Here is a 25,154-nt window from a genome sequence, read left to right on the forward strand (position 1 = left end):
CCTGCCTGACTTGCCTGCTTGACTGAGTCACCTTTGAGGACTAGGACAGGAATCTCTTATTCCAGTCCTCATAGGTCCAGCTGTGGGACCCTAGAGGGGCCTTGGAAGGAGGAGTCAGTTCATAAGTCAGTCAGAGTGGGGGCACTTTGCTACCCTGCCAAATATGGGGAGAAAGTAAGCAAATATTACACACAGGGTTCGGAATGTGGCTCAGTGGCAAGGTGCTTACTTGGCAAGCATGAAGTCCTCAGTACTGTTAAAAAAATCATACCAGCACTGCACATGGATAATTAAAATATCTGTTTACTTTGTGATACTGGGGATAAAACCCAGGGCTTCCCACATAGTAGGTAAGCATTCTACCAGTGAGCTTTCTGCCCCAGTCCTGAAATGTTTCTTAAATGACATCTACTAAGCTCGTATGTGTGTGTATGTGGTGGGTGGGGGTGGTGAGCTTGGCGACTGACAGCTGAGTCCTTAGGGTAAAAATGGGGGGAAGGACCCAGCATAAACAGACTTTCCTAATTTGTAGCTCATTGATAGACTTCATGAGCAATATAATTACTAAGCAAATAAAAGTGTAGTAGAGGCTTTCCTCCAAATTCTGGTGTCTGGGATAGTCTGCGAGCAGGAAGAAATCTCATTAGCACCTTCAGGATAAAAAGTGTAGATATAGGATGAAAAAAACATGCTTGAAATTCTCCCAGGAGCTCATGGGTACTTGGACAAATCACTTTACTCAGAAAACCATCCTGAAGGTGCTAATGAGATTTCCCCCTGCTCTCACACACAGGCTGCCTGCAGATATTCGCATTTGTAGGGCAACCTCCACTCTGTTTTTATGTACTTGGTAATTATATCACTGCTTAAGTCCACCCACAAGTTACAAATGAAGAGAGTCTATGCTAGCACTCCCGTTCTTACCTTAAAGGCTTAAAATCAGCCACGTACATTAGGATTTTTTTTTAAATCAAAGATAAAACTCAGTATATTTGGAAATTATCAGCACTATGAGTTTAAAAACAACTGAACATGGTGGTTCACATTTGTAAGCCCAGCCCTTGGAGAGGCTGAGGCACGGAGGACTGTCATGGGTTTGAAGTGAGTATAGGCTACAGTATATAACCGTGTCTCAAAACAAACAACAATGTCCACGACAACAACAAACTAAACAAAAAATCTATAAAATTAGAAAAAAACGTAAATTGAGAAAAACTCAAAGATCATCTTGCCAGATCACTATCATTTTTTTTTTCAGGGAAATTTCCAACAGCAACATTGATTTAGGTAGAAATCCACGTTTTTCTTTCTGATGTATTTTTGAGCAGGTGAGACCATCCCATTTAATGGCACTACAACTCATTGTCCCAGACCCCTCAAGGATATTAGTCCACAGGAATGTCTTCTCTTCTGTGTGCCAGCACAGCTGGAAGCTCTGACATTGCCACTTTCTGACTGGTCCTTCTTCTATTCATCTACAAGCTGAGCACTGTCCCTAGCTCTCCCATTCCTTTCTATCTATTCTTACAAAGTTTACTTGAGGCTGTCACTGAATTGGTCAGCATTGTTCCCCCTCTACACACACACACACACACACACACACACACACACACAGAGGAAAGCAATTATAACCCAGGTAGCCAAATTCTTAATTAATATTTTAGTTGAATCGTGCTTGCAAACGTAATAATCTTAAGTTGTTCATATTAACCATAATATTATCAGTAATTATCCTTGATGCTGGGCTTGGGTGGCACACATCTTTAATCCCAGCATTCAGGAGGCAGAGCTAAGTAGATCTCTGAGTTCAAGGCCAGCCTGGTCTAAAGAGTTCCAGGACAGCCAGGGCGGACACACAGAGAAAGCCTGTCTCAAAAAGCCAAACCAACCATCCAACCAACCAACAACCAACCAACCAACCAACCAACCAAACTGAAACCACAAATAACAAACAAACAAAACCCTCACAATTTCTCTGGATATAAAGGCATCATACCCTAAAGGTCCTATGGTGCAGTTTCAGAAGGTAGAGACTTGGAAAAATCAAACGTCAGAATAATCTTAGCCAAATAACAAACTCCTGAAAACATGCTGAACTGTGGTGACTTTATAAAAAGATTTCTACTTTTCTTCTTCTCATTTATCACCAGCTTACTTTTGGTAACTCCCTAGTCAACACTAAGACATTTGGAAGGCTCCTTTCTTGGCATATGTCTCAATTTTCAGGTAATATCACCGCTAAAGCTCACATCTAAGTCTTTCCTCGTGAGCTGTAGAAGCTGAACAAAGCTCTTAGGGAGAGTTGAGATTGGCTGTCTTGTCAATCTATTAGCAAGAAGCACCTGATCTGTATGTGGGAAGAGCGTTATTATAGTGAGCTTTGCTTCCTTTGGCTTCCCCAAGGTATTAACTACATAAAAGCAAAGACCTAGACATGAAAGCAGGCTGTTTGTAGCTAAGGCCAAGGTATAATGGAAAGCATCAAGGGCTCTTTCTTGACCCTCCCCAACAAGCTGTCCACCCCCCCCCCCCCGCCCTTACTGCCATACTCCCACCAAAGAAAACAAACCATAGCTAGCTGTGAGTCTTTCAAGATGTAGGTACCTACTACTGTTTCGATTCTGTGGTTATTTGCACAACTCAACAGACATAGTTGTCATTGTTCAAATACTTTCTTACTATAGACCACTCTGGGTTAAAAACAAATTAAAGAGTAATCGAATGCCCCCTTTTTAGGAATGGCGAAGAGAATACACGTATAATGAACATTACTGGACAGAACATTTGGACCTTTTCCATTTTAGTTGAAGGCTTTTGCAAATAAAAAATTATTTAGAACCAGATAGTACTAAATGATAGTCAGATTAGTTAAAATGAGAACTCTGCTCTATAATTTTATAAATATGTTTCTATCCACCATCACCTGTGGTTCAGCAACTAATGAACATTGGTAGGCATGCTATCAACACGTTCACAAATGCAGAAACTGAAGTTTTGTGGAGCTAAGGGATGTTTTCTAAAAGTTACCGCATTTATAGCAGGTCTAGCTTCCCTGACACTGGACTACATGATGTTTTTAATGTGAGACTTCAATGCCCTATGTATTGAGACTGTCCCGGTTCTCATTAGATAGGATCCACTTCCTAGAAGATAGATTGGCTCCTTTTGCATTGAAGCCATGTATTCAAGGGACTGATATACTAAGAAATATAAGATCTTGCCTGAGAGTTCGAAACATAGATTATTTAGCAAGATGCAACCTGCAACTTAAGTGTCAAAGCTCTGTATGGTATGTTCCCAAAGAGCACAGAGAAGGTAAAACTTGCTCAAACTGCAGAATCCATTTTGGGAAACTACTGTAGTTTATGACTGAACTTGTTGCCAACTGGTCAAGGTAGATAGATATGGTATTGCTTCTAATGTATTTTGAGCTCAGCACTGGACTCAACATGTCACCCATTAAAACAACAGCCCGGGCCGTTCATTCCTCCAAAAGCTCTCTGTCTGCAGATGTCACCTGGGATAAAAGGCCTATCATAAAGTTCCTTCGCTGGCTTTATCCCTTTCACAAGTCCAACCCATCAATGAATTTCTTAATACACAGTGCTTACCAGCTCACATTTGTGAGGATTTGACTTGACAGTTTAGAAGAATACATCATTGAAATGTCCATCCCTTTATTATGCCACAAGCTTGTTGGTTGTACTTGATTATTAAAAAAAGCACGGAAAAGAGGCCGAGTGTGATGACACATACATATCTGTCCTCTTATCATTTGGGAAGTAGATTTTTAAAAAAATCAGAAATTTGGGGCTGGAGAGATGACTTAGGTTAAGAGCACTGCCTGCTCTTCTGAAGATCCTGAGTTCAAATTCCAGCAACCACATGATGGCTCACAACTACCCATAATGCGATCTGACGCCATCTTCTGGTGCATCTGAAAACAGCTACAGTGTACTTAGATATAGTAATAAATAAATCTTTTTAAAAAATCAGAAATTTAAGGCGATTCTGATTCTAGGCTACATACTAAGTTGAAGACCAACCAGAGGCACATGAAATTTTATCTCAAGAAAAAAATAGAAGTAAAAATAAAAGTAAGTGGCTTTAAAATAGTTCCTAATCAATATTTATTTGAAGTTGTCATTTTACCTTTCAAATATAAACTAACCGCAGAGAAAGAATATTTGATAAGGAACTACTGGTTCTATTGTTGAGAAACCCCATAGTCATTTCTACAAGACTACTAGGAGGAGGTGAGCTAACAAGATTAGCTCACAACCTAACCCCAACAGAGAAGAATGGTAAAAGGGACCTGCATGGGCCTAGGTTTCATCTTCAAACTTGTCTATCTAATGAACAAAGAACAGGTTTCATTTGCAGTCCCCACATGCATATCCGAGAGACTGGAAGTTCTACAGATCAAGCATTTTTGAGAAGAAATATCTGTGGATACAAAGTACTGCATTGGTTTTAATACTGGTTAAAGCTTTGAAGTCAAGTTGAATAGGAAGAGGTCAGTATATATAGCTGCAGGCTAGTTGCTTGATTTAAATGGTCTGTCATGTGTTTTGAATAAACAGACAAACAAAAAAACCAGTTCTTTATTTTCAGACAAGTTTTCATGTGGCCCAGGCTGGTCTCAAACTTGCTGTGTAGCCTGTGTAGTAGAAAATAACCTTGAATTTCTGATCATGTCTCTACCTCTGAAGTGATAGATGCGATGAATTTATTACTCTAGTGGGTTTCTAAGACAGTGCTGGTTTATATCCATAAGCTCGTTGAGATCATATCAGCATCCAGAGAAACAAAAGGACAGCACTCTTCATAGCAGGTATCTGGGTTTGAGTGTTGGAGTACTGGGGACTGAGCTCTATGCTTTACATGTATCTTTTTTGAAATATCCACAAAGCTCTATAATAAGACCTAATGCTATCCCAATTCTCAGATGTGGAAGCAGGAGGGGAGAGAAGAAGTACATGAGTGATGTGATTTGAAAGCTCATGCACACCCCAAAATTCACCCTGAAACTCAGTTCCCCATGCAACAGTATTGTGGTAGTGGGATGTTGGCAGGTGATAACGATGTGTGAGCTCTGCTTCCATGCAGCAGATTAGTCCCTTACTGCAGGGAGAATACAAAACTTGCTCATTTTTGCCTTTCCATCTCTTCTACCAAATAAGGAATCAGCATTTGCATCTTCCGCCATCTAAGAATGCATCAAGGACTCTGGCAGATGATGATGCTTTGATGTTAGACTTCCTAGCTGCCAGGACTGTGAGAAATTAATTGCTGTTCTTTATAAATCACCCAGTTTAAAGTATTTGTTAACAGCAGCATAAATGGGCTAAGACACTCATCAAGAGGAAAGCACAATACTGTTGGCAAGCCATGGGTAAAGATAACTGTGTAACTGTGGGTGAGATATTGCTTTACAGCCATCACCAAAAAAAAAAAAAAAAAAAAAAAAAAAAAAAAAAAAAAAAAAAAAAAAAAAAAAAATTAAGGCAACAGTCAGAAAAGAGTAGAAACCCCCAAAATTGCTATTTTTAATGCAGAAATAAGACGTGCTGCACATTGGGCTTGGTGGTCCATGTCTACAATCCCAGCTGCAGCAGGAGAATTTGGGGCCTGTTCAAGGCCACCCTGGGGTATGCTGTAAAACTTTGTTATCAACCACCCCCCCAAACCAAATACATCATCGAAACATCAATATCACGCCCATCCAAGAACAAAATAAAATCACAACACAAAAAGAAACAAATGGAATGAAAGAAGGAAAGGATGGAGGCAGGAACATTAAAAAAAGAAGCATTTAACAAAATTTCGGATGAATTTTAAAAGTGAATATATCCCAGAAAGCTTGGACACATATAAACTCTTCTAGGTAATATCCTGTTATACGAATGTGCTGATGACTAGGTGCAGGCAGTTCTTTGTAAGAAGGCTCAGTTTCCTGATTGGAAATGTCAGAGTGGTTAGAATAGGGGCAATATATCACAGACGAGAACAGAGAACCTGCTAGTTTGGTGGAAATGCATAAAAAGGTATCCCCCAAAGACTCTTGTAAGTGTCTTGGCAGGAGCCACAGCCAAAGAAATGATCACAGACTGTTGGCAGTAGACAAGTCTGTAAGAATTGTTTAGGCATTGCCTTTATGTTACAGATGGAGAAATTGTCTCCTAAATAGTGAAAGGGACTTTCATTAGGACACAGGGGAGTTAGAAACAAAGCCCAAGAATAGAACTGTATTACATGCAGTATATCAAAAGAAAGGAAGAAGTGAGCCAGGAAATTCAGCCAATAGGATCACTCACTGGTTGTGATGTATGTAAAAAGTCTGTTCAGGGACAAAAGGAAGATACAAGAGAACTGAACAGACTCTAAGCCATGCTCTTTATTCCCAAGTTGCTTTCTGGAGGAGGCAATTTGCAGTACTAAATGAAATGGTAAATGCACATCATGTTCCAAATCAAGTTGACTAAATAAATGGATGAAGATGAATCACCAGGACCACATGGCATCCACCCAGATTTTCGGTGAAATTATATAACAGCTAACCAATGTGTATATAGCCTGTTGTTCCAAATAGCTATTGTGCCTTGAGCGTGACAGATTGGCAGTGAGTTTCTTCTCCACAAGAATTGTTTTAAAGGAGACCCAAGGAACCACAGGCTGGTAGAATCACTGATCAGGGTAGGCACATGTAGTACTTTAAGAGGCAGGGCATCATTTTCCCTGTGAATTAAATTAACTACCTTCTGCATAGTGTATTATAGTTTACAAAGCCCTTAAGTTAACCATGCCTTACAAACTGACTAGAGTCCTTTGAGAGGATCAATGTGCATATAAAAAATGGGAAACCAAGGATTCAATCTAAGTACATTTGACAAAGTCCTTCACAAGGCCCCTCCCCAAGTACTGCCTACAAAAGGTAGGTCGCCTTGGAACTATAGAACATTTTAAAAAATGGATCGAGACAAGGCTTACAGGCAGGAAATCCTGAGTTGAAATGAGCAGTGTTGTGAGCTGAGGACCAATGTTGGAACTAGTTAACATTTTGGTGAGTTGTCTGGAAAATCTTTATAGTGTATATGGTCACAAGAGTTGCTAAACACAGGTTGGGGGCCTAGGACCAAAAGTGCTTCAGGTTTTGATGATTATTTTTCAGATTATACAATGTTTATGTGATCTTTACTGGTTGATCGTTTCTAAATATTTGAAACAGCTTGAGCATCGTGGTGGCTCTCAGAAGGTTTGAATTTTATAGTGTTTTGCATTTGGGGCCTTCAAAGTATGTTTAATTTCTAGTATAATACAAAACCCATTTTCATATTTTCATGGTTACCCTGAGGAGCAAAGAAACCATTTGAGTAGAGTGGTAGTCTCTGAAATCAGACTGCCTGACTATCAGTCCTGAATCTGCCCCCCGTAGAACTGGGAACTCACTGTAGAGTATATTTTGAAAGCATTGGCAGAGCTTCTTTCAATATTTCAGAGAATTGTTTTCCATATATCCATCGGTGTCAAAAGAGTTTAGGACGGAAGCTAACAATCACAGAGCACCTAGCGGCCCATGCTGTCAACTGTTCCCTTGACATGTTCCTGCAATAGAGCCATGGAGTTAGGGTATGAGCCTCATTTGGTGAGTGAAGAGTTGGAGTATTAGAAAGGAAATGATAAAACTTAGGGAAATTTTTCCTAAGTCACACTAACATGGAAGAAGAAGTCAAATATATGCTCACTCTATAGCAAAAACTAACTTTCTTGTCCCTGAAGCATATATGAAATGCACTGTGGGGGGTCAGGTATGATTTAAGAAGGAAGAAAAGAGGCTTATCTTTATAGACATAAACATGGGCAATGGTATGAAGATAGAAACCAGCACAGCATGTTTATGGGGTTCATGGGGGCACAAATACAGCTTTTAAAGCTGAAGTAAAGAGTGTATATATGGCTAATGGTAGGAAATATGGCCAGAAGGTTAGTTAGGGCTAGACTACAAGTCTCTTAGAATTCTGTGGAGGATCAGAGCTTTATCTTCAAAGCAATGGGGACAGGACGAAGGCAGCTGAGCTAGGGAGAGGAGAAGATGCTTCAGAAAGATTAACATGTCATCTGCGCATGACAGATTGTTGGAATCCTCTGGCTGGGTCTGTAATTCTTTGCTTGCTAATTGGTTCACCTAAGGCTCACCATCCTCCTGCCTTACCCTGGAATCCTGGAGAACACTGGATTTGATTGCAACATGCAGGAGGCTGGGAGGAGGGAATGACAGGAAGCAGTGATAGAAACAGAAAAAGTGACAAAGAATCAACATGGATTCAGTGAGCAACTGCATATGAGGGACAAGGAAGAAAAAAAGAACCAAAGATGACTTTAGGTTAAGTCTCAATGACCAAGAGAAGTGTGGAGGCATTCAGAAAGAGAGCTTATTAAAGGAGAACCAGTTAGAGATAATCATTTCATAAGTTTGATTTCTGACACATCAAACCAGAGATAATGGTGAGAAAGTCAGATATAAAACATTAGTGACCCAATGGAGGTGTGGCCTGGTAGCTTGGGAGAACAGTTGATACTGATAGTAATGATTTTATGTCATCTCTACAGTAGCAAACAATAACAACAAAAAGATGAACTAACCTAAATCTGTACAGAAGGAAAATGGATTAAAAAGTACAAGGTGTGTGTTTGTCTGTACGTGTGTGTGTGAGAGTGTGTGTGAGTGTGTGTGTGTGTGTGTGAGTGTGTATGTGTGTGTACGTACAGTGGTGCATGCCTGTACTAGGGGTGTTGGAGGCAGGAGGATCAGCAGTTCAAGGCCAATCTCAGCTACGTCTTAAGTTTGAGGTTATTCTAGGATGTTGACTCAAAAAACAAAATACAATCCAAGAAATGGAGGAAGAGGGAATCATGCCACCATACCCTCCACACGAGAGAAGCTTGAGGACATTATATTAAGAGAATCAGAGAAGGGTATTCAGTGTACAATTCTACTTTATATGAGTTCTGAAGCAGTGAAACTCAGAAGCCACAAAGGAAAATACTGTTTTCCAGGGCTGGGGAGTGTCTGGGGAAAATGAGGAGGTGCTGTTCAATGGGCAGAGTGCTTTGGACATGCAAGATGGAAAATGCTGGACATCTGCTCTTGGCCAAATTGGACCTAATTAATGATGCCTACAGTGCACATAAAATTTTCTTAAGAAGCAAGATTTCATTGAAATAGAATTGATTCCAAGAAAGCATTTAAAGAGGGAGAGTGGATATGATGTGTGTGTTCTCTCTAAAGAAGAGGGAAGAAGAGGCTAAAAATGAGACCTCTGGCTGGCAACCATCTTTTAGGGCCAGATCAGGTTAGATAGCAGTTAGTTAAGGGAATGAGGCTACGAGAGAAATGGATGGCCTGGGACACAGGCAGAAGCAATGTGCTGAGGAGGAAAAGGCTTGGTAGTGAAAGTCCATTTCGCATGTAGAGAAATCTCATTACTTCTCTGAGCCCAGCTTTATTAGGAAGGATTTATAATGGAAGAATGCATGTCAACATGGAAGGACTTAGAAACTCGGAGACACAACAAATACGAGTAGGTTTGTTATTGGTTTTGGTTTTGCATTTCCCGATTGACTCCAGCATCCCTGCCATTTCTTTTTTCTATTGTTATTGTGTTTAAGTAGCAATATAGTGATATGTTGTAACTATACCAGACTGCTTTGAGAAAAGAAAATAGACATGTTGTTTGAAGAAGGAAAGGTCAGCCCATAGTTCTTTCTTTAAAGTTATTTCATTGTTGGTCTGCTTCCTTTTTTTGTGGTGTGGGGGATTAAACCTAATACCTTACACAGGAGATATACCCCACTACAACGCCAAGATTCATTGTAGGTTTGCACAAGATTCCCAAGGCAGCATTTCTTTGTATAACCAAGAAGGCCCAAGGACAGCTTCAGTGGGAAGACAGAACCAACTGATCAGCCAATTTGCTTTTAGACAAGGAAAAATGGGACAATGCCTTTCTGGTCTACCCAGGGTTAGAGATGAGGGTTTGGGGTAGAAAACCTACCTGAAAGCTTCACCTTTTAAGAGGATCAACTTTCCTATGAGAGTTTATGGCATTGTGTACTGCAGAGATTTTAGCAGTAGTCTAGAAAGCAATTGAGCAACCTTTTCAGCCAGTTACCTGCAAGGAAGCGCAGTTGATTCTTCACTTTCACCATCCCGTCACCAGAGCTTCCAATGCATTCATCTTCATCATCACCGCAGTCTCCACTTTCAAGTCCTTCTTCATCCAGGCTTTTATCCAGAACTTTACCCTTGGGCACAGACATGGTTCTCAGGAGCTGGAAGAGAAGAATAGGTCTATAGAAACTCTCCTTGTTTTTTTTTTCCTGGTAGGGTTCGAAGAATGTGTTACCATGAAGTGTACAACTTTAAACAACTCCTTTCAACAGGCCAGACATAGTAACGTACACTAGGAGCTCTAGCTATGAAAGAGGTTGAAGCAGGAAGATTGCTTAGGTCCAGAGTTCAACACCAGTTTGTGTAACATAGCAAGACTCCATTAAAAAAATCATCTTCAAATTTAACTATGTGTGAGTTGCTTATATACTTTAGAGCTTCATACTTCTGGACAATTTTACAGCATTTGACAGGATTCTTTATGCTTCCAGTCTACTTAAACCACACTGAAGTCAGGGGATACACCACATTTTACATTTCTGTAACATTGTATCTAAGTTCCTTGACAGGTGAAGTATATGTATAGTCTATTAGGTTACCAAGATCAGGAAAAAATTCCCTATGAAAGTGTACTAGAATGGAATTTACCTTCAACACCTGTTTCTAATGGAATAAAGACATAACAGTCTCTTAAAGGAACAGCACTCAATTTAAAGGATTACTTACAATTGTCATATCCCATATTTTGACCAATTGAAAAAAATGTAAACAGATCTTTCTTCTGCAAGTTTTCAGTAAGTAAGGTGCTTTTTAAATCATTCTGCTTTATCATAGCTAATATACTTATTAAGGGACATGCTTCTTTCGATCTTTGGGGCATAGCTTTTTAGTCATGTGGCTTTGTTTTGTGGGACTCCTATCATCCCAATGTCTCTCCACTAACAGACCCATACTGGCAATGAATGAAGGTTCATTTTATTTTCCTTGTTATCTCTCTCTAAGGCTTTATGCTATTAGCCTCAATTCCTGCTCCAATTGCTGTCTTGTCACCCATTTTTGGTCCTCGAGGTGCCACCCTTTGTTTTTCAAGTGCAAGTTGGTGATGATTTATCTTGATCATCAACTTGACAAGATTTAGAATGAGCATGGAGGGAAGTCCCTGGGCATGCCTGGGAAGGATTTTTTAGATTAGGCTAGTAGAGGTAGAAAGATCTACCCTAACTGCAGATGCCACCATCGAATGGTTGGAGTCCCAGGCTGGATAACAAGGAGAGAGCAAGCTGCGATCTCCTATTGTGCTTTGGGACTATGGATACAGTGTGGCCAGCTCTTGCTGACCCTTAGTCTTCTCGTAAAAGCTAGAGTTTTATCATTAGCAATAAGTATGTGTAGTTATTTTCCTCATGCTGACAGCCTCTCTTTGTTCCTTGTCAAGACAATGATATATAAGTAGAGTTCCTTGAAATGTACATTGGTGTACAATGGAAGCACACTATGTGTACTTCCTCCCGCTTCCTAACCCAAACTACTATGGAATTCAAAAACACAAATGATAAAAGGGGGCTAAATGTAGGTCACATCACTAATCTCCCAAGAGTGTTTCCTTGAGATGCACACTGACATATAGCTGAGGCACACATACTTTGTGTACTTTCAGTTCATAGCTCAAACTAATAAGAAATTGCATTTAAGGGTTGACGTTTAATAAATTCAGTAATTTCCACAGCTTCAGCAACAGTACTCTTAGGTGACTGCCACTTTCCTGCCAACATATGGAATGATGAGTTTGTGACAACTGCATTTTAGTGTCACTGCTTTTATTTACACAGTGGTGCCAACACTTTCCCTAGTCAGTCCTTTGGTAGATATCAACACAGTAAAAACAACAAATAAATTTTTAGTATTGTTGTGAAAGTAGTTTCGATCTTGTGGCTCTCTGGATTTCAGGGACTTCTAGAGTCCACAGACCATTCTCTGAGAATGGTGAGTCCCTGCTATAACAAGCATCACTATAGTTTAACTAAAACTTCAAATCTATCCTTAACCATTATTTCATATGGGAAAATTGCTTTTGACATAAGCATTTCGTGTTAATTTTCAAGAATGCATCCTTTGTGTATAACACGGACTGTTTGCATTAGAATTTTTTACATGAGGAGATTTTGTGGTTAGGTATCTATTAGTGAACTTGCTATTTTCTAAGCACATCTCACATTTGAGCTTTTTATTAATACCTTCAGTAAGCATTAACTAAGAACATACTATGGGCTGTTGTTCATTTTTGTCTATTGAAAGGCTTCCAGGTTTTCAAGCCAAGTCCAAGTGTCATGGCCTTAATAAAGCCTTCTTGGCATTACAATTCTCCTCCATCTCCCATGAGTGTTTCTTTTATCTCTACCCCCTAAATGGCACTTTCTAGATGTAATCTGGCATTACTTATGTATACTTATGATCTTCTCCACTACTAGACTGGAGCTGCTAGGGTTTTCATCTTATGTGTTTTTGAACCCCACAGCATTTAAGGAACTATTTGGCATATACTTGATACTCAATACATGTGCTCTGGAACAGAAGAAACAAAATGAAGTGGCATGGTAGACCTTTAAAGTTACTTCCATAACCAGAGAGAAAAGGAAAAAGAAAACTCAAAGCCAGGATTAATTGTAGAAGAACTTAGAAATGAGTAGCAAAACCCCCTTTTAAAAAACTATTTTTATTTTTTGTAGATGCATGTGTCTATGTGCAGCACGTGCATGCTTGGTGCCTGCAGAGGCCAGTAGATGGCTCCTGATATCCTAAAATTGGAGCTATTGTGGTTGTGAGACATTGTGTTGGTGTTGAGAACTGGATCTAGACCCTCTGAAAGAGTAGCAAGTGTTCTTACCAAATGAGCCATCTCTCCAGCCCTGCTGAAACTCTTTTGGATGACCCTGGTTAAGATCAGTAGCTTATTTCGAGAGGCCATTTCTGACCCTTCATAAATGTCTCCAGTGTTATTGGATAGCCCTGCTAAACTAAGGTGAGCCTTGCAAAACAGGCTGTAAAATTTTGCCAAGGAGGTAGCTAGCACTTTAGGTCTTCAATTATGTTCATTTTGGAGAGAAACCCAGCATGGAAAGGTGATTGTGACAGGTTTCCTAGTAATTTCACATGGACAGCTCCTGAGGAGTCTCGTCCTCACACACTAACAAAACAAATTCAAACCAGGAAAACTATTGCTTTGGAAGAGAATGAAGAAGAGGGTTGAAAGAAAGACAATGGGTCTGAGGAAGAATTGCCAATAAATGGATATGGATTTAGTGCAGCATTGACTTTCCCTCAGAAATCCAATCAGGCTAATTCCATTTCACACTATAGCTCTTTTGTTCTCTCACTATTTACAATATCTCTCAGACTTAGTATTTACTTTATAAAAAAGAAGATTAGGAGAGACCGGTACACAAGCACAGGTAACACAAAGGGCTTAGTGTTGTTGATGAACTGTTTGTCATTTGCAAAGGATACTATCCTGTCAGCTTTAAAAAATAAGCCTGTGGCTCAGAATAGTGATTAGCAATGTCAAATATTAAAACACAAATCTGACTGTTTCATCCACTGTCCACACAGCCGGGCTCTAAACCTGAAGCATCTGCCTGTCACACATGGATTCACATATGCAGAGTGGGAAAGACCATTCATAACCCAGCATTTTCTATAGCTGCTACCCTCTGCTCAGCTGTCTGAACCATGGTTACAGTTGGCTAAGCATATTGTCAATACATATTTATACATTGGATTTGACATAAGGTCTTGCTATGTATCCCAGATTTGGCCTCAAATTTGGAATTCTCCTACCCCGATCTCTGGAGTGCTGAGACTATAGGAATATGCCACCATATCTAAGTCTTGATTTTATTTTAGAACTTTTTTTTTTGTAATGTGTAAAGTACCATGTTATGTTCTTCATCTATCTTTTTCACTTTGTCTTCTAAGATAGAATCTTACTACATAGGTCAGGTTGTTCTTGATCTCATAACACACTGTCATGTATCACACTATTGGCAGAGTTTGAATCTTAAATACTCCCCCACCCCATGTTCATATAGTAAAGGTTTAGTCTCCAGAAAAAACGGCCTTATTGGGAGAGGACAAAAGTATAAGGAAGGAGGTGGCATCTAGTGGAAAGAAGTTAAGTCACTGGGCTTGTGCCTTTAAAGAAGACATTGGGTTCTAAGCTTGCGCTTAACCTCCTTCTTGGCTTCCATGAAGTGGGGGAGGCAGCCCCTCTTCAATGTACTCATTGCCATGTTGTTCTGCTTCTCCACGGCACAAAAGCAACAGACCATGGTCTGGAACCTGTGAAACCATGAGTAGGGAAAAAAAAACCCTTTGTCTTTATTTGTTAACTATCTCAGGGACTTTGTCATAACAACAGAAAGCTGATTAATACAACATATATATATATATATATATATATATATATATATATGGAAAAGTAAAAGGAAAGACTCTATTTTGTTTATGTTTTTTTTTAAAATAAGGCTTTAAATTGATGACTTTTATATAGTAAATCTTGAATTTTCTAATCATGCATACTTAGGTTGTAATCCTAGTTTCCCGAGCAATTACACATTTATTTTCAGAGAAGCTGCTTAATCTCTCTAAAATAAAATGTGAGAAATAGTGTTTGCCTCATAGAAGTCTTATAATGAATAAGAAAACTATAGTATTTGAACTGTGGTAAAAACATACAGCAATAAAGGAATTTATCAAAATTTCCTTAACCACTTTTCAGCATCCAATGTTTGCATTATAGTTATGTCTGACTTCCCACACATAGTTATTCTCATCAAGTGTTTTCATATCACCTCACATTTTTTATCATTTCCTTTAGTAGGATTGCTAGATTAAAGAGAGTGTACTCCGAATCCATAGACAACCATGGAAATGAGAATAAAACTTGTATAAAAGTTATCTAAGATGCTTGTTGGAAATGAGGCTCCCTAGGCTGGGGATGTAGCTCAGTGGTAAGTTCCAGAGAGTTTGGTAGGTATGAGGTCCTAAGCTGGATTCATAACATCTCAAAGACAAAACACATCTGCATTTCTAAATACACCTGTCTTCCAGAGTCTTAATGTGACTAAACCCCAGATGAGGTACTTTTGTTATTTGTTTGTGTTTTTTTTGGGGGGGGGTCAGGTTCTAGAATGTTCTCAGGCTGGTCTCACACTTAAGAGTTCAAAGATATTCTCCTGCCTCAGCTTCCTAAGTAACTGAGATTTAAGGTTTATGTCACACTCTAATAAAGGTTTCACACTATTACCCTGCTTCTTAGAAACTCTCTGGAGCTGGCTTTGGACTTGAATGGTGCTAGCCAGATGTATGTGATTATTATTATTATGCTTGCTGGAATCCTTGTTATTACTCTTCAAACCAGTTTGTGAAGAGAGTAGAAGACAATGACATTTTTCTTTTTCCTGAGGTATGGCCATCATGACCTTTTGCCATCATAGTTAATAAAAATCCCCTTGTAAGGAGAATGAAAAGCCTCTTCTATAAAGGTGATTGACTTCATTTGATCAGAAAGGCAAACACTGAAAAGTAAGCATAGAAACGGGTACTCAGGTTCATGCAATAAAAGGAAACAAAACCCTGACATAATTATGTAAGAAAATTAGAATCAGGGTGCAGGAAAAAAAAACCAGGCTTTCTAGAATATATCAATTTCATATTCTTAAATACATATCCACAAAGGGGCACTACAACATGGGACAACACAATTTGGTCAACGTTCTTTTCATGCTTGGTTGACAAGAGAACAAAGATCTGAATAATATACTTCTTGTTCTTACAGGGATCAAATATGCTGCAATGAGGCCCATGGGAGAAACCCCTCTTGATCTGTCTACATGGTACAGACAATGCGCCTCTTGTTACTGTCCTGATTGTAAGGGCAAGAGTCTTATCAGCCTCACACTGAGCTGGGACTGAGCACATGTCCTCTCACATACTCACAAAGTCCTTTGGAATGCAGCCCTCGAATTTTTGCGGCAGGGAAGTCTGCCATTCCCAGTTTCTTCATCAAGGGAACACTCTGAGCCTCAGAGAGTATATAAGACCTTACTGGGTGATTGATAAAGATCTTAGTAAAAAAAAAAAATCATTAAGTCCTTAAGTCCCAAGTGCTCTAAGAAACGTACTAGTTAGGTAAAGACATCTATAACTGAGACTTTCAGTTACCCTTTTTTAATTCGGTTGCCTTGATTTCTGGTAACTTCCTACTCTATGACGTTCTCTTGGAGGCTAGGTGTTAACTACAACTTGATGGGAAAGACTTTTACTATTGGGTAGGAAAGTAAAGACAGGGCAATAAAAGTAGGTGTGGTGGTGCACGCCTTAATTCCAGCACCCTAGCAGAGAGAGGTGGGTAACTGGATCTCTGTGAGTTAGAGGCTTGCATGGTCTGCTTAGGGAGTTCCAGAGTAGCAGAGGCTTCATAGTGAGACCCCTGTTTCAAAAGTAAAACAAAACAAAACAAAACAAAACCAAGAAGGGGCAACAACGCTATGCTCTTAATAACACTGGATGCCCCTGTCTTGCTTTGCATCTACTGTGTCTTACATAACCAAACCATCTCATCATGAATGGGTTTGTTTTGATAGGCTTTGGACAGCCAGTTAGGATGGAATCAATAATGCCATTCCTGTTGCTATACAGCTAAGAGTTTTCTTGACTCTAATCACCTTAACATTTACAAAATAATAAAGAATAACTAACAAAATAGATACTGGAAATACGGGGTTTGATACATAGTTTGGGTATTGAGCTGATGTCTCTTTGGCTGCTCACATGTCTTCTAGGCAATTTTTGGGGGGAGGGGTGGGGAATCCAGGTTACATTTTAAAGCTATTAAGCTGGGCTCACAAAAACTGATTTGGAATTGTTTGGGTGCTTAGCTTTATACAACCTGCAAGGAATGTTTTGGGGGCATGGCTCTCCATGTCCACAGTAATGTAAACACATGCTTTACTGTTTGTCTTTGAGTAGCATAATCTAATGAGAAACAAATGTGGTAACTCCAATGAATCTTGGACTTTTTGGAATGCCAATACGATTTACACATTGTGTACATCCACGAGGCCTTGCATGTGACCCCCGCTTTGCATGCACACTTTCTTTGAACAAATGCACCAAACCACAGCCACAAGTAATTGGAAACAATTGGAAACTCTGCACTTTTGAGATGAAGCCAGAACCTCAAATGCACAAGGCTAGAATTAATGGCTATATATGTACTTTACACAGCGAGCAGGTCATGCTGCATAGCAGTTAAGAGTGTGAGCTTTGGAATATGACCAGCATGGATTTAAATCTCTACCCAGCCAGTTCACTACCTGTGTGATGCTGTATAAGTCACTCTTGCTGAGCTTCAGCTTTCTTACCTGTAAAAATGGGGGCTAGTACTATTAAGTCTATAAAAAAAAAAGTTCCAGAATTTACATTTTAGATTCCTGTGGATGTTCCTCTCACAGAATTTTCTGCAATTTGCAATTATACATTTCCCTGTTGCATTTGTAATAGACTAAAGAAGTGACGCAGTCTGCCTTGATTACCTGTGGCTGGCATGGCATTTGTCACAAAGTAAAGGTATTATTCAATAAATGTTCATTAGGTGGATGAATGCACATAGAAAAAATACATACATTGTGCTTAATGTATTTCCTGACAAGGTGGCTAAGTTCTCTGACATGTGAACTATGCTGTTCAGGATAATGATAATGATCTCAAAGAAGAAGAAAAAGCGGGGGAGAAGGGCCATCAGCCCCCACCACACCAACAGAGGTGAAGGGCTTGTTGAATAGGCCTCATCAGCAAGGTCAAGGAAAGTGCTTTGGCCACACAACGAGGTCCCAGAAAATCATCCGGCTCAGATCTTTTCAAGTGTGAGAAAACCCATTTGAATGTTCCCAGTAAGGCAAGGAAAGGTCTGTGCGCCAAGGATGTTTAGTTGAGGGAGCAGTAGGGGGACTGCTTGCCAGACGCTGTGCTTCCATAGGTGCCTCTTGGTGAAACTCTCTTCCACACCCATCTCTCAGACTTCACATCTATTCTCTCTCTCCCCTCGCCACTTGTAGCTTCCATGGGTAAGAAACACTGAAGTGTATGAAGACAAGGCTCTCCACTGAACCCATGTCTGGATAGTAAGGCAAACTGGAATGTGAAAGAAGCACCGAGGATGGAATCTATGGAATTCAAACCATTTGAGATGACAGCTCTCCATAGTTTGAGGAAGCCATTTACTATCTTAGAAAATTTCCAGTAATGTTACCAATACAGGTTGAGTTTACCTTAACTGAAATGTTTGGGATAAGGGGCTTTGGGATGTGTTCAAATACATGAAGAGGTGTCCTAAGGATAGGACCCAAGTTTAAATATAAAATCCATTTCTCTCTCATATTTACCTTGTATACACAGCTCGAACAGAGTTTTTACTACTTTTGTGCATTAAACAATCTATCATGCTATAGAGTTTTGTACTCATGGCTTCAGGTTGGCACTCAAATGGTTTTGGATTTCGGAGCATTTGGGTTTCAAATGACCAGATTAAGGGTTTTCAGTTGGTATCTTAAAACTGTACAGCCCTTTAGTCTTTCTTAGAGCAGAGATATACCATAAGGGGCTAAAGGCTTATACTCTGGAGTCAGAAAACTTGGCTCCAAATCTGGACATATTGTCTAGCAGCCTTAGGACTGTAAACAAATCATTTGACTTCTCTAAGCTTTATGTTTCTTATCTCTGAGATAGGCATGGTAATACCCCTACTTGTCTCTCACGCTGTGTAACTATGGAAATTGAATAGAGCACTGAGCTTAGTATGTGGCACAGTTCACACAATAACACATTACAGTTATATATTAAATACTACATATTTATAGAGAACAGAATGAATGCTTGTTTTAGGTATAGGCTAAGTACAGAAGAATAACCCTTTACTGTTACCTATTCTTAGATTACTACTAGCATTATTTTAATAATTAAAACCACTTCCTTATCTGTCTTCTCAGTCAATCCTCTCTAGAACCATAAGAGGCAACAGCAGAGCATCATTAGCTTTATTTTAAAAAAAGCAATATGTTGGACTGGGGAGAGATATTAGGCAACATGTCTGTTTTTAGCCTAAATGCTTGTAAAAAGGCTGGACATGGTGGTGCTTACCCATAATCCCAGCATTCAGGAGGCTGAGTCAGAAGAATTAAAGTTTGAGGCCAGCCTGGTATAGATAGTGAGATTCTATCTCTGAAAACAAAAATGAAAACTTTATGAAAAGCTATTTACAGTAAGATTTAGATAGGGTTTGGAATGGTGCCAAAAAGAGGCACTTACTACTCTAGCCTTAACTTGTAATAAACATAGGATCTGGACCAGAATGGAAAGTAATGGATAAACTAATGGGTTAACAAATGGAATAAAAACTGTATGCACTCAACTTTATGTTTCCTGGCCTCTATCTCTTCCTGCTGTGCTTGCCCTGGTATCCTAGCAGCTCATTCCCAGAAAGGCTTTGTATGCAGAGCCTAAACAGCTAGATCAGATGCATAGATAGGGAGAGTGACTAAGGGCCACTCTTCACTTTATTGGGTGACACTCAGAGGCAGATGCCATATTTATCTCCAGATTCTGGATCCTTTATCTCCGGCAAAGTGAAGTCAAACCAAAGAGGAGAGGAGACAATCGATTTCCTTAAATAAATGAGACAACTAACACAAGAGGATATGGTAACCTAAATGGTTTCATGAGGTTCCCATAGCCAACCAGGGAGCTTCTTGCAATCCATAGCCAAACACTTTTCTGTTAGGTTAGTCTGCCAGTCTGTTAATGATGGGCTGTATAACTCCCTCAAGGGTCTCCAGCTTTACTTGAATAAGCCTCTGTTTTAGAAACTAAAGACCCCAAAGAGTTGCAGTTATAAGAAAAGATAAACCAAGATGCTCATCCCACTGCAAGCCTGGGAATATAACAGAAAGGCAGGTCAGCAAGTCAAGCTTTCCTCTGGAGGCCACTGACCCAGAGCATCTCTCTCACTAAAGATTACAAGCATGCTTGTCCCTGTATCAGCTTTAAACCACTGTGAAATGCTATAAGGATGACATATCATTTTATCTTTTTCTGGAAGGAAAACCAGCTTCAAAGGCCTCTGTGAACCCTCATGCCACTGCTTGCTTTCCGAAGGAATTGCCCCATCGAGATGAGGGCCATTGACAGGAGGCAAAGGGTCCTGGGGTGAGAGTATACCAAGATATTACATATTTCCCCAGGGAACTGAGGGTACCCAGACATGAGTAGAGCATTTCCTACTGTCTGAGGGCATAAATGTGATCCATTCTAAATAGACATCTTGTGGTTATACTTTTGGGAAATGACAATTCTTGCCTCTAAAAATAGCCTCTATGTATGAACCACAGCAGCCAAGTCATCAGGCATTGGGTTTGAAGAGTCAACCTCAACGACTGAGGGGGGATGATGCTTCACTACTCTTCCTAAGGGCCTCTGGTCCACTGAGAGTTAACAAGATGTCTCTAGTTTCCCTATCAAAGATTCCTCCTTCTTTGTAAGAACAAGTCAAAATCAGGCTTTATTGATAGATTTTTTTTTAAAAGTTAAAACTAGTTTTTCTCCTTGGCATGCCATGTGAAAAATACCAATTCTGAAGTCTTTCTAATAATGAAGGTAGCACTATAGCATCTTGAAGGAAAAGAAATGACTCAGGGCAACTGGTACAAGCAAATGAGATGGGACCTGATGAAAAACTATACTGGGGTTTTAGTTTCCTTGGAGGTCAGGGAATTTAGTCCTGGGAAGTGGGCTCTCACTTGAAGCAGAGAACAGGGGCAGAAAGAAGCATTACAATATTCACATTTCATCAAACATATTTACAGGCTGAAAGAGAAGAAACCAAGAAGAGTGTTCTTCTATCTTTCAACCTTCCTTAAGTAAAAGCTAACTTAGCGACTTGGATAATTATTTTAAATAGAAATGACAGTGCATTGCTCGGTAAATAGAGCATTAAAGATGCTGAAATGGCTGCCTCTTCAGAATTCACCACCATGATTTTATAAGATTTTGGTCCCAGAAGAACACTTAAGCACTGGACTCTTCAGTGTGCCCCCTGGCATGCTTAGTTGGGTTCAGCATCTACCAAATGATTGACTACTGCCTTATGGCATTTTTTTTTCTTTCTGTATTTTAACAGGTTTGAATGGCAAGGTCAACTAGGGGATGAAGGAATGTGAAATGGAACTTCTGGCATTTTTCAATAGAGAAGGAATTTGAACTCTGCTTTTGGTAACTACTTAGGCACCTCCCCCCCCCCCCTTTTCAGAACTAGCAGCTGAACTAGGGTTCTGTGCATGTACTCCACCCCTGATGATACCAATAGCCCTTGCTCAGAACACTTTAAAAGAATATTATGAGCAATACACTTCAAATAAAGCTTAACCAGTAAGACACTGAATGAATCATTATCTTGTTGGAATCCTCTACTAAACAGTCTTTTAGCAAAATCTAGTCACTTTGCATTTATTATGTATTGATATTGGCAGACATTATACCATTTCAGTCTAGTAAATTCCATATATATTTAGGCAGGATTTTAAAGCAGTAATACTTTCTGCCTGGTTGATTTTAAGCCTAAGACATATTTTTGACTTAATGTTTACCCAAACTAACCTTTACAAAAATATGTTATTTATCACTTGCCTAAACCAACCTTCACATTCACCTTTCAGTCCCTAAGCTAAGAACTCGCTCATATGGGGTATTTTGGTCTTGGGATTAATTTTACTTCTCTGAAGTATGAATAGGATTGGAGTCTATTACAAATATACTCTTTCCCTTTTCTGACAGTAACTCTTTTGTCATTTCTTCTTCTTATTCAATTCTAAACCACATCAACCATTTCTCCTGCTGGAGCTGCCTGTGACTTCATTCCAGAGACAGGCCCTTTGATTTTCCCAAAAGGCTTACTAGAATTTAACTGCAAACTCTGGGAAGAGCACTATGTGGCTAAGACCAGCCAATGTATACTCGGTATTGGGGAGAGTTCGATCTTATACTGTTTTTTAGGTACATGTTGGTGAAGATGACGGTAAATTCATTGTTTCGTTGGCACTCTCTGGTGGCTATGGGATGCACATTTTGCTTATTTCTGAGACTAAAGTACTTAGCTGGGTATCTTACCTGGACTCTTTCCCTATCCCTCAAAGTGATTTGGGGATGATGGTGGCAGGAATAAGAGAATGCAAGTGTGGGAGGGGAAAAGGAAAACTTATACAACAAATTATAGCCAACATGTATTTATGGTTCCACCTTTCTTTGTTTCCCTTCACTGAGCTCAATATGGAAGAATGTCTTGACCAGTTCTGACATGGGTTTCCCCACCATCCTCTGAGATTACTGGCAGTCATACTCAATTAACATCTTTTCCCCTTTCCCATAACATTTAACCTTATAATGGGTAACATAAACACATTCCAAGCATTGTGCTCACTTAATGATTTCATTTGAAGAGAGTACTATTTTATCTTTGAAGATATAAATTGGGAGCTGGTGAGATGGCTCAGTGGGTAAGAGCACCCGACTGCTCTTCCGAAGGTCCGGAGTTCAAATCCCAGCAACCACATGGTGGCTCACAACCATCTGTAACAAGATCTGACGCCCTCTTCTGGAGTGTCTGAAGACAGCTACAGTGTACTTACATATAATAAATAAATAAATCTTTAAAAAAAGATATAAATTGAGTGTCCTTAATTAGGTACAGCAGGGTGAAAACCAGTGTAGTCACCTCTGAGAGGATGACACTTATTGTGTACAAAAGGATTCATTAGATGTTTTGAACACACAGAAGTGGTCAGTATTATATGCAACACCTTACTAAGGGGATGAACAAGGAGTGTTGACTTCAAAAGGATTTGGGTGATTACACAGTCCAGATCCAACCCCCTGATTTTACAGATGAGGACAGCAAATCATTATGGGCAACAGAAATAGCATGGTCCAACCACACAACTGGCTTTTTAGACTTAGATTCTATGAAGAATGCTAGATGTCTGCTGTATCCTTGGAGATAGTATGGGGAATTCAACCCAGGTTGGTGAAAAAGAGGCAAAGGGACTCAAAAGCTACAAAATGAGTTTAAATATCCTAAGAGGGGAAGGAAGTTCTCCTTTCTATACTCTTTGCAAAACACAGCAATATCACCAGCAAAGGGGCTGGCGACATGGTGACCCGGCATGGGTAGGCAAATGCAAGGCAACACACAGCCTGTCATTAAGAAATATATAGTTCCCCAGAAGGTTTTGCCTAGTATGTGTGGAAATGTAATGGACTAAAACTAGGTCAGATGCAGATTTTTTTTGATGACCACTGAGTTCAAATTCAGAGGTGATCTGGGGCTTGGAGAAGGGAAATCGAGTATGTGTATGACTGTATTTAATTATATGCAGGTATAAAACTCTCAAGAACAAAGACAAATACATATAAAAAAGAAACTTTTTTTGTGTTTGTCTTTTCTAAGGCAACACACAAATCCAACATGGTGTACAAAGAGGATTTGTAATTTTTTTATACTTAAGTCATTAGCTTCTATATTCTTCCAAGTCTTCATTTTTATCTAGTCCTAATGAGCTGGCTAAGTCAATCTGCCAAAATAACTAACCATTTCCTTTTCTCCCTCCTATTTGTCTTTTCAAACACTTCAGCGAGTCTTAATTATAATGAATCCTTACATATGTATTTAATTGAATACAATTATGCTTTATTTCCTGCTTTCCTTACTCTATTTAAGGACTTACTTTAACATCTCAGATGGTTGCTAGTTAACGTTTTGGTTTCTGAAAAGAGGCAGTGACATACATACTGTAAGCATTGGTAAAATTGTCTGTAATGACTCCACAAGTTCAAACTACATTCTCAGATAATCATGTGAAGTGACCGTACAGAGACAAGCACACCCTCCCCCAACACCAGGGAGAGAATGGCCAGAAATCCATAGGCAGAAATATTCATGCCTACACAGATCCCTTGATTAGTGGCAACTACTAAATTTAGTAAAAGTAATGTCAAACTTCTCGAAACTTCACAAGAGTTTAGAGAAGGCGAATGTTACTAACCAAGTCCTTCACCAGCCTGATACATGCCCCTGCCTCACCCTACCCCAGTCTGACATCTGTTTCTTTTTCCTAAGCATATGAGCCAGGAATAAAATTTCGTTTCCATTAATTCAACTGGGAAAACTGTTCCTTCGCTTGAAGCATTTAGGCATTAGCATTTTTATATGGGTCAAACCTGTATATTTAGAAACATTACCTTACTTTCAGAAAACCACACCTAAACACTGTATGGCTCTGTGAAATTTCCCTTCCTAACTCTATGGGAAAGAGTTATACATGTCCATGATTTCTCATGTCCCTGTTTCACTACATCCTTGTAATTCATAGAACATTTTTATAACTTTGGCTAGCTGACTGGAAAATAACAAAGAAACAATGCTTACAACTGGACATGGTTAGTCTTCTCTCTAGAGGATCCAGTTTGTCCCAGCTGCTCCTTGAATATTCAGCCTGTCAATGCACTTGTGTAACTGGGGTGCAATGGTCATACACCAGATCCTCCACTCTACCAAAGCCTATCTTTAAATTCACTCAAGGTCTTCTTCATGGTTAAAGTTTCCAAGTACTCGCCTCTGCATTTACTGAATGGTGATTATACCAGTGGCCTTACATAGCCTATCACAAAGAAATAATTTGATATACACGGGAACACAACAGACCCCAGTCAATGCTAGATTTCTTGGTTGATAGCGGTTAATCTTGAAGCTTTAGATCTGGCTCTTCTCTGATAAACTGTGGCCTTAACACCGGACTTTATGGGAAGAGTGGCTCCCTGAAGAGATGGAAGGAAATAAAGAGGAAGACATGTCTTGGTGTGGGTGAAACATCTCTGGATG

General features: G+C 39.6%; 1 protein-coding gene across 1 annotated transcript in view; it reads right to left on the reverse strand.

The window, feature by feature from the left end:
* Positions 1-25,154, reverse strand: part of Gpc3 (glypican 3) — a 341,549-nt gene that overhangs the window by 32,239 nt on the left and 284,156 nt on the right. The window contains exon 7 of the mRNA NM_016697.3: positions 10,173-10,332. Within this exon, the coding sequence (NP_057906.2) occupies positions 10,173-10,332 (160 nt within the window). The remainder of the gene's footprint in view (positions 1-10,172; positions 10,333-25,154) is intronic.

Source organism: Mus musculus, chromosome X, assembly GCF_000001635.26.
Source record: "Mus musculus strain C57BL/6J chromosome X, GRCm38.p6 C57BL/6J".
NCBI lineage: Eukaryota > Metazoa > Chordata > Mammalia > Rodentia > Muridae > Mus > Mus musculus.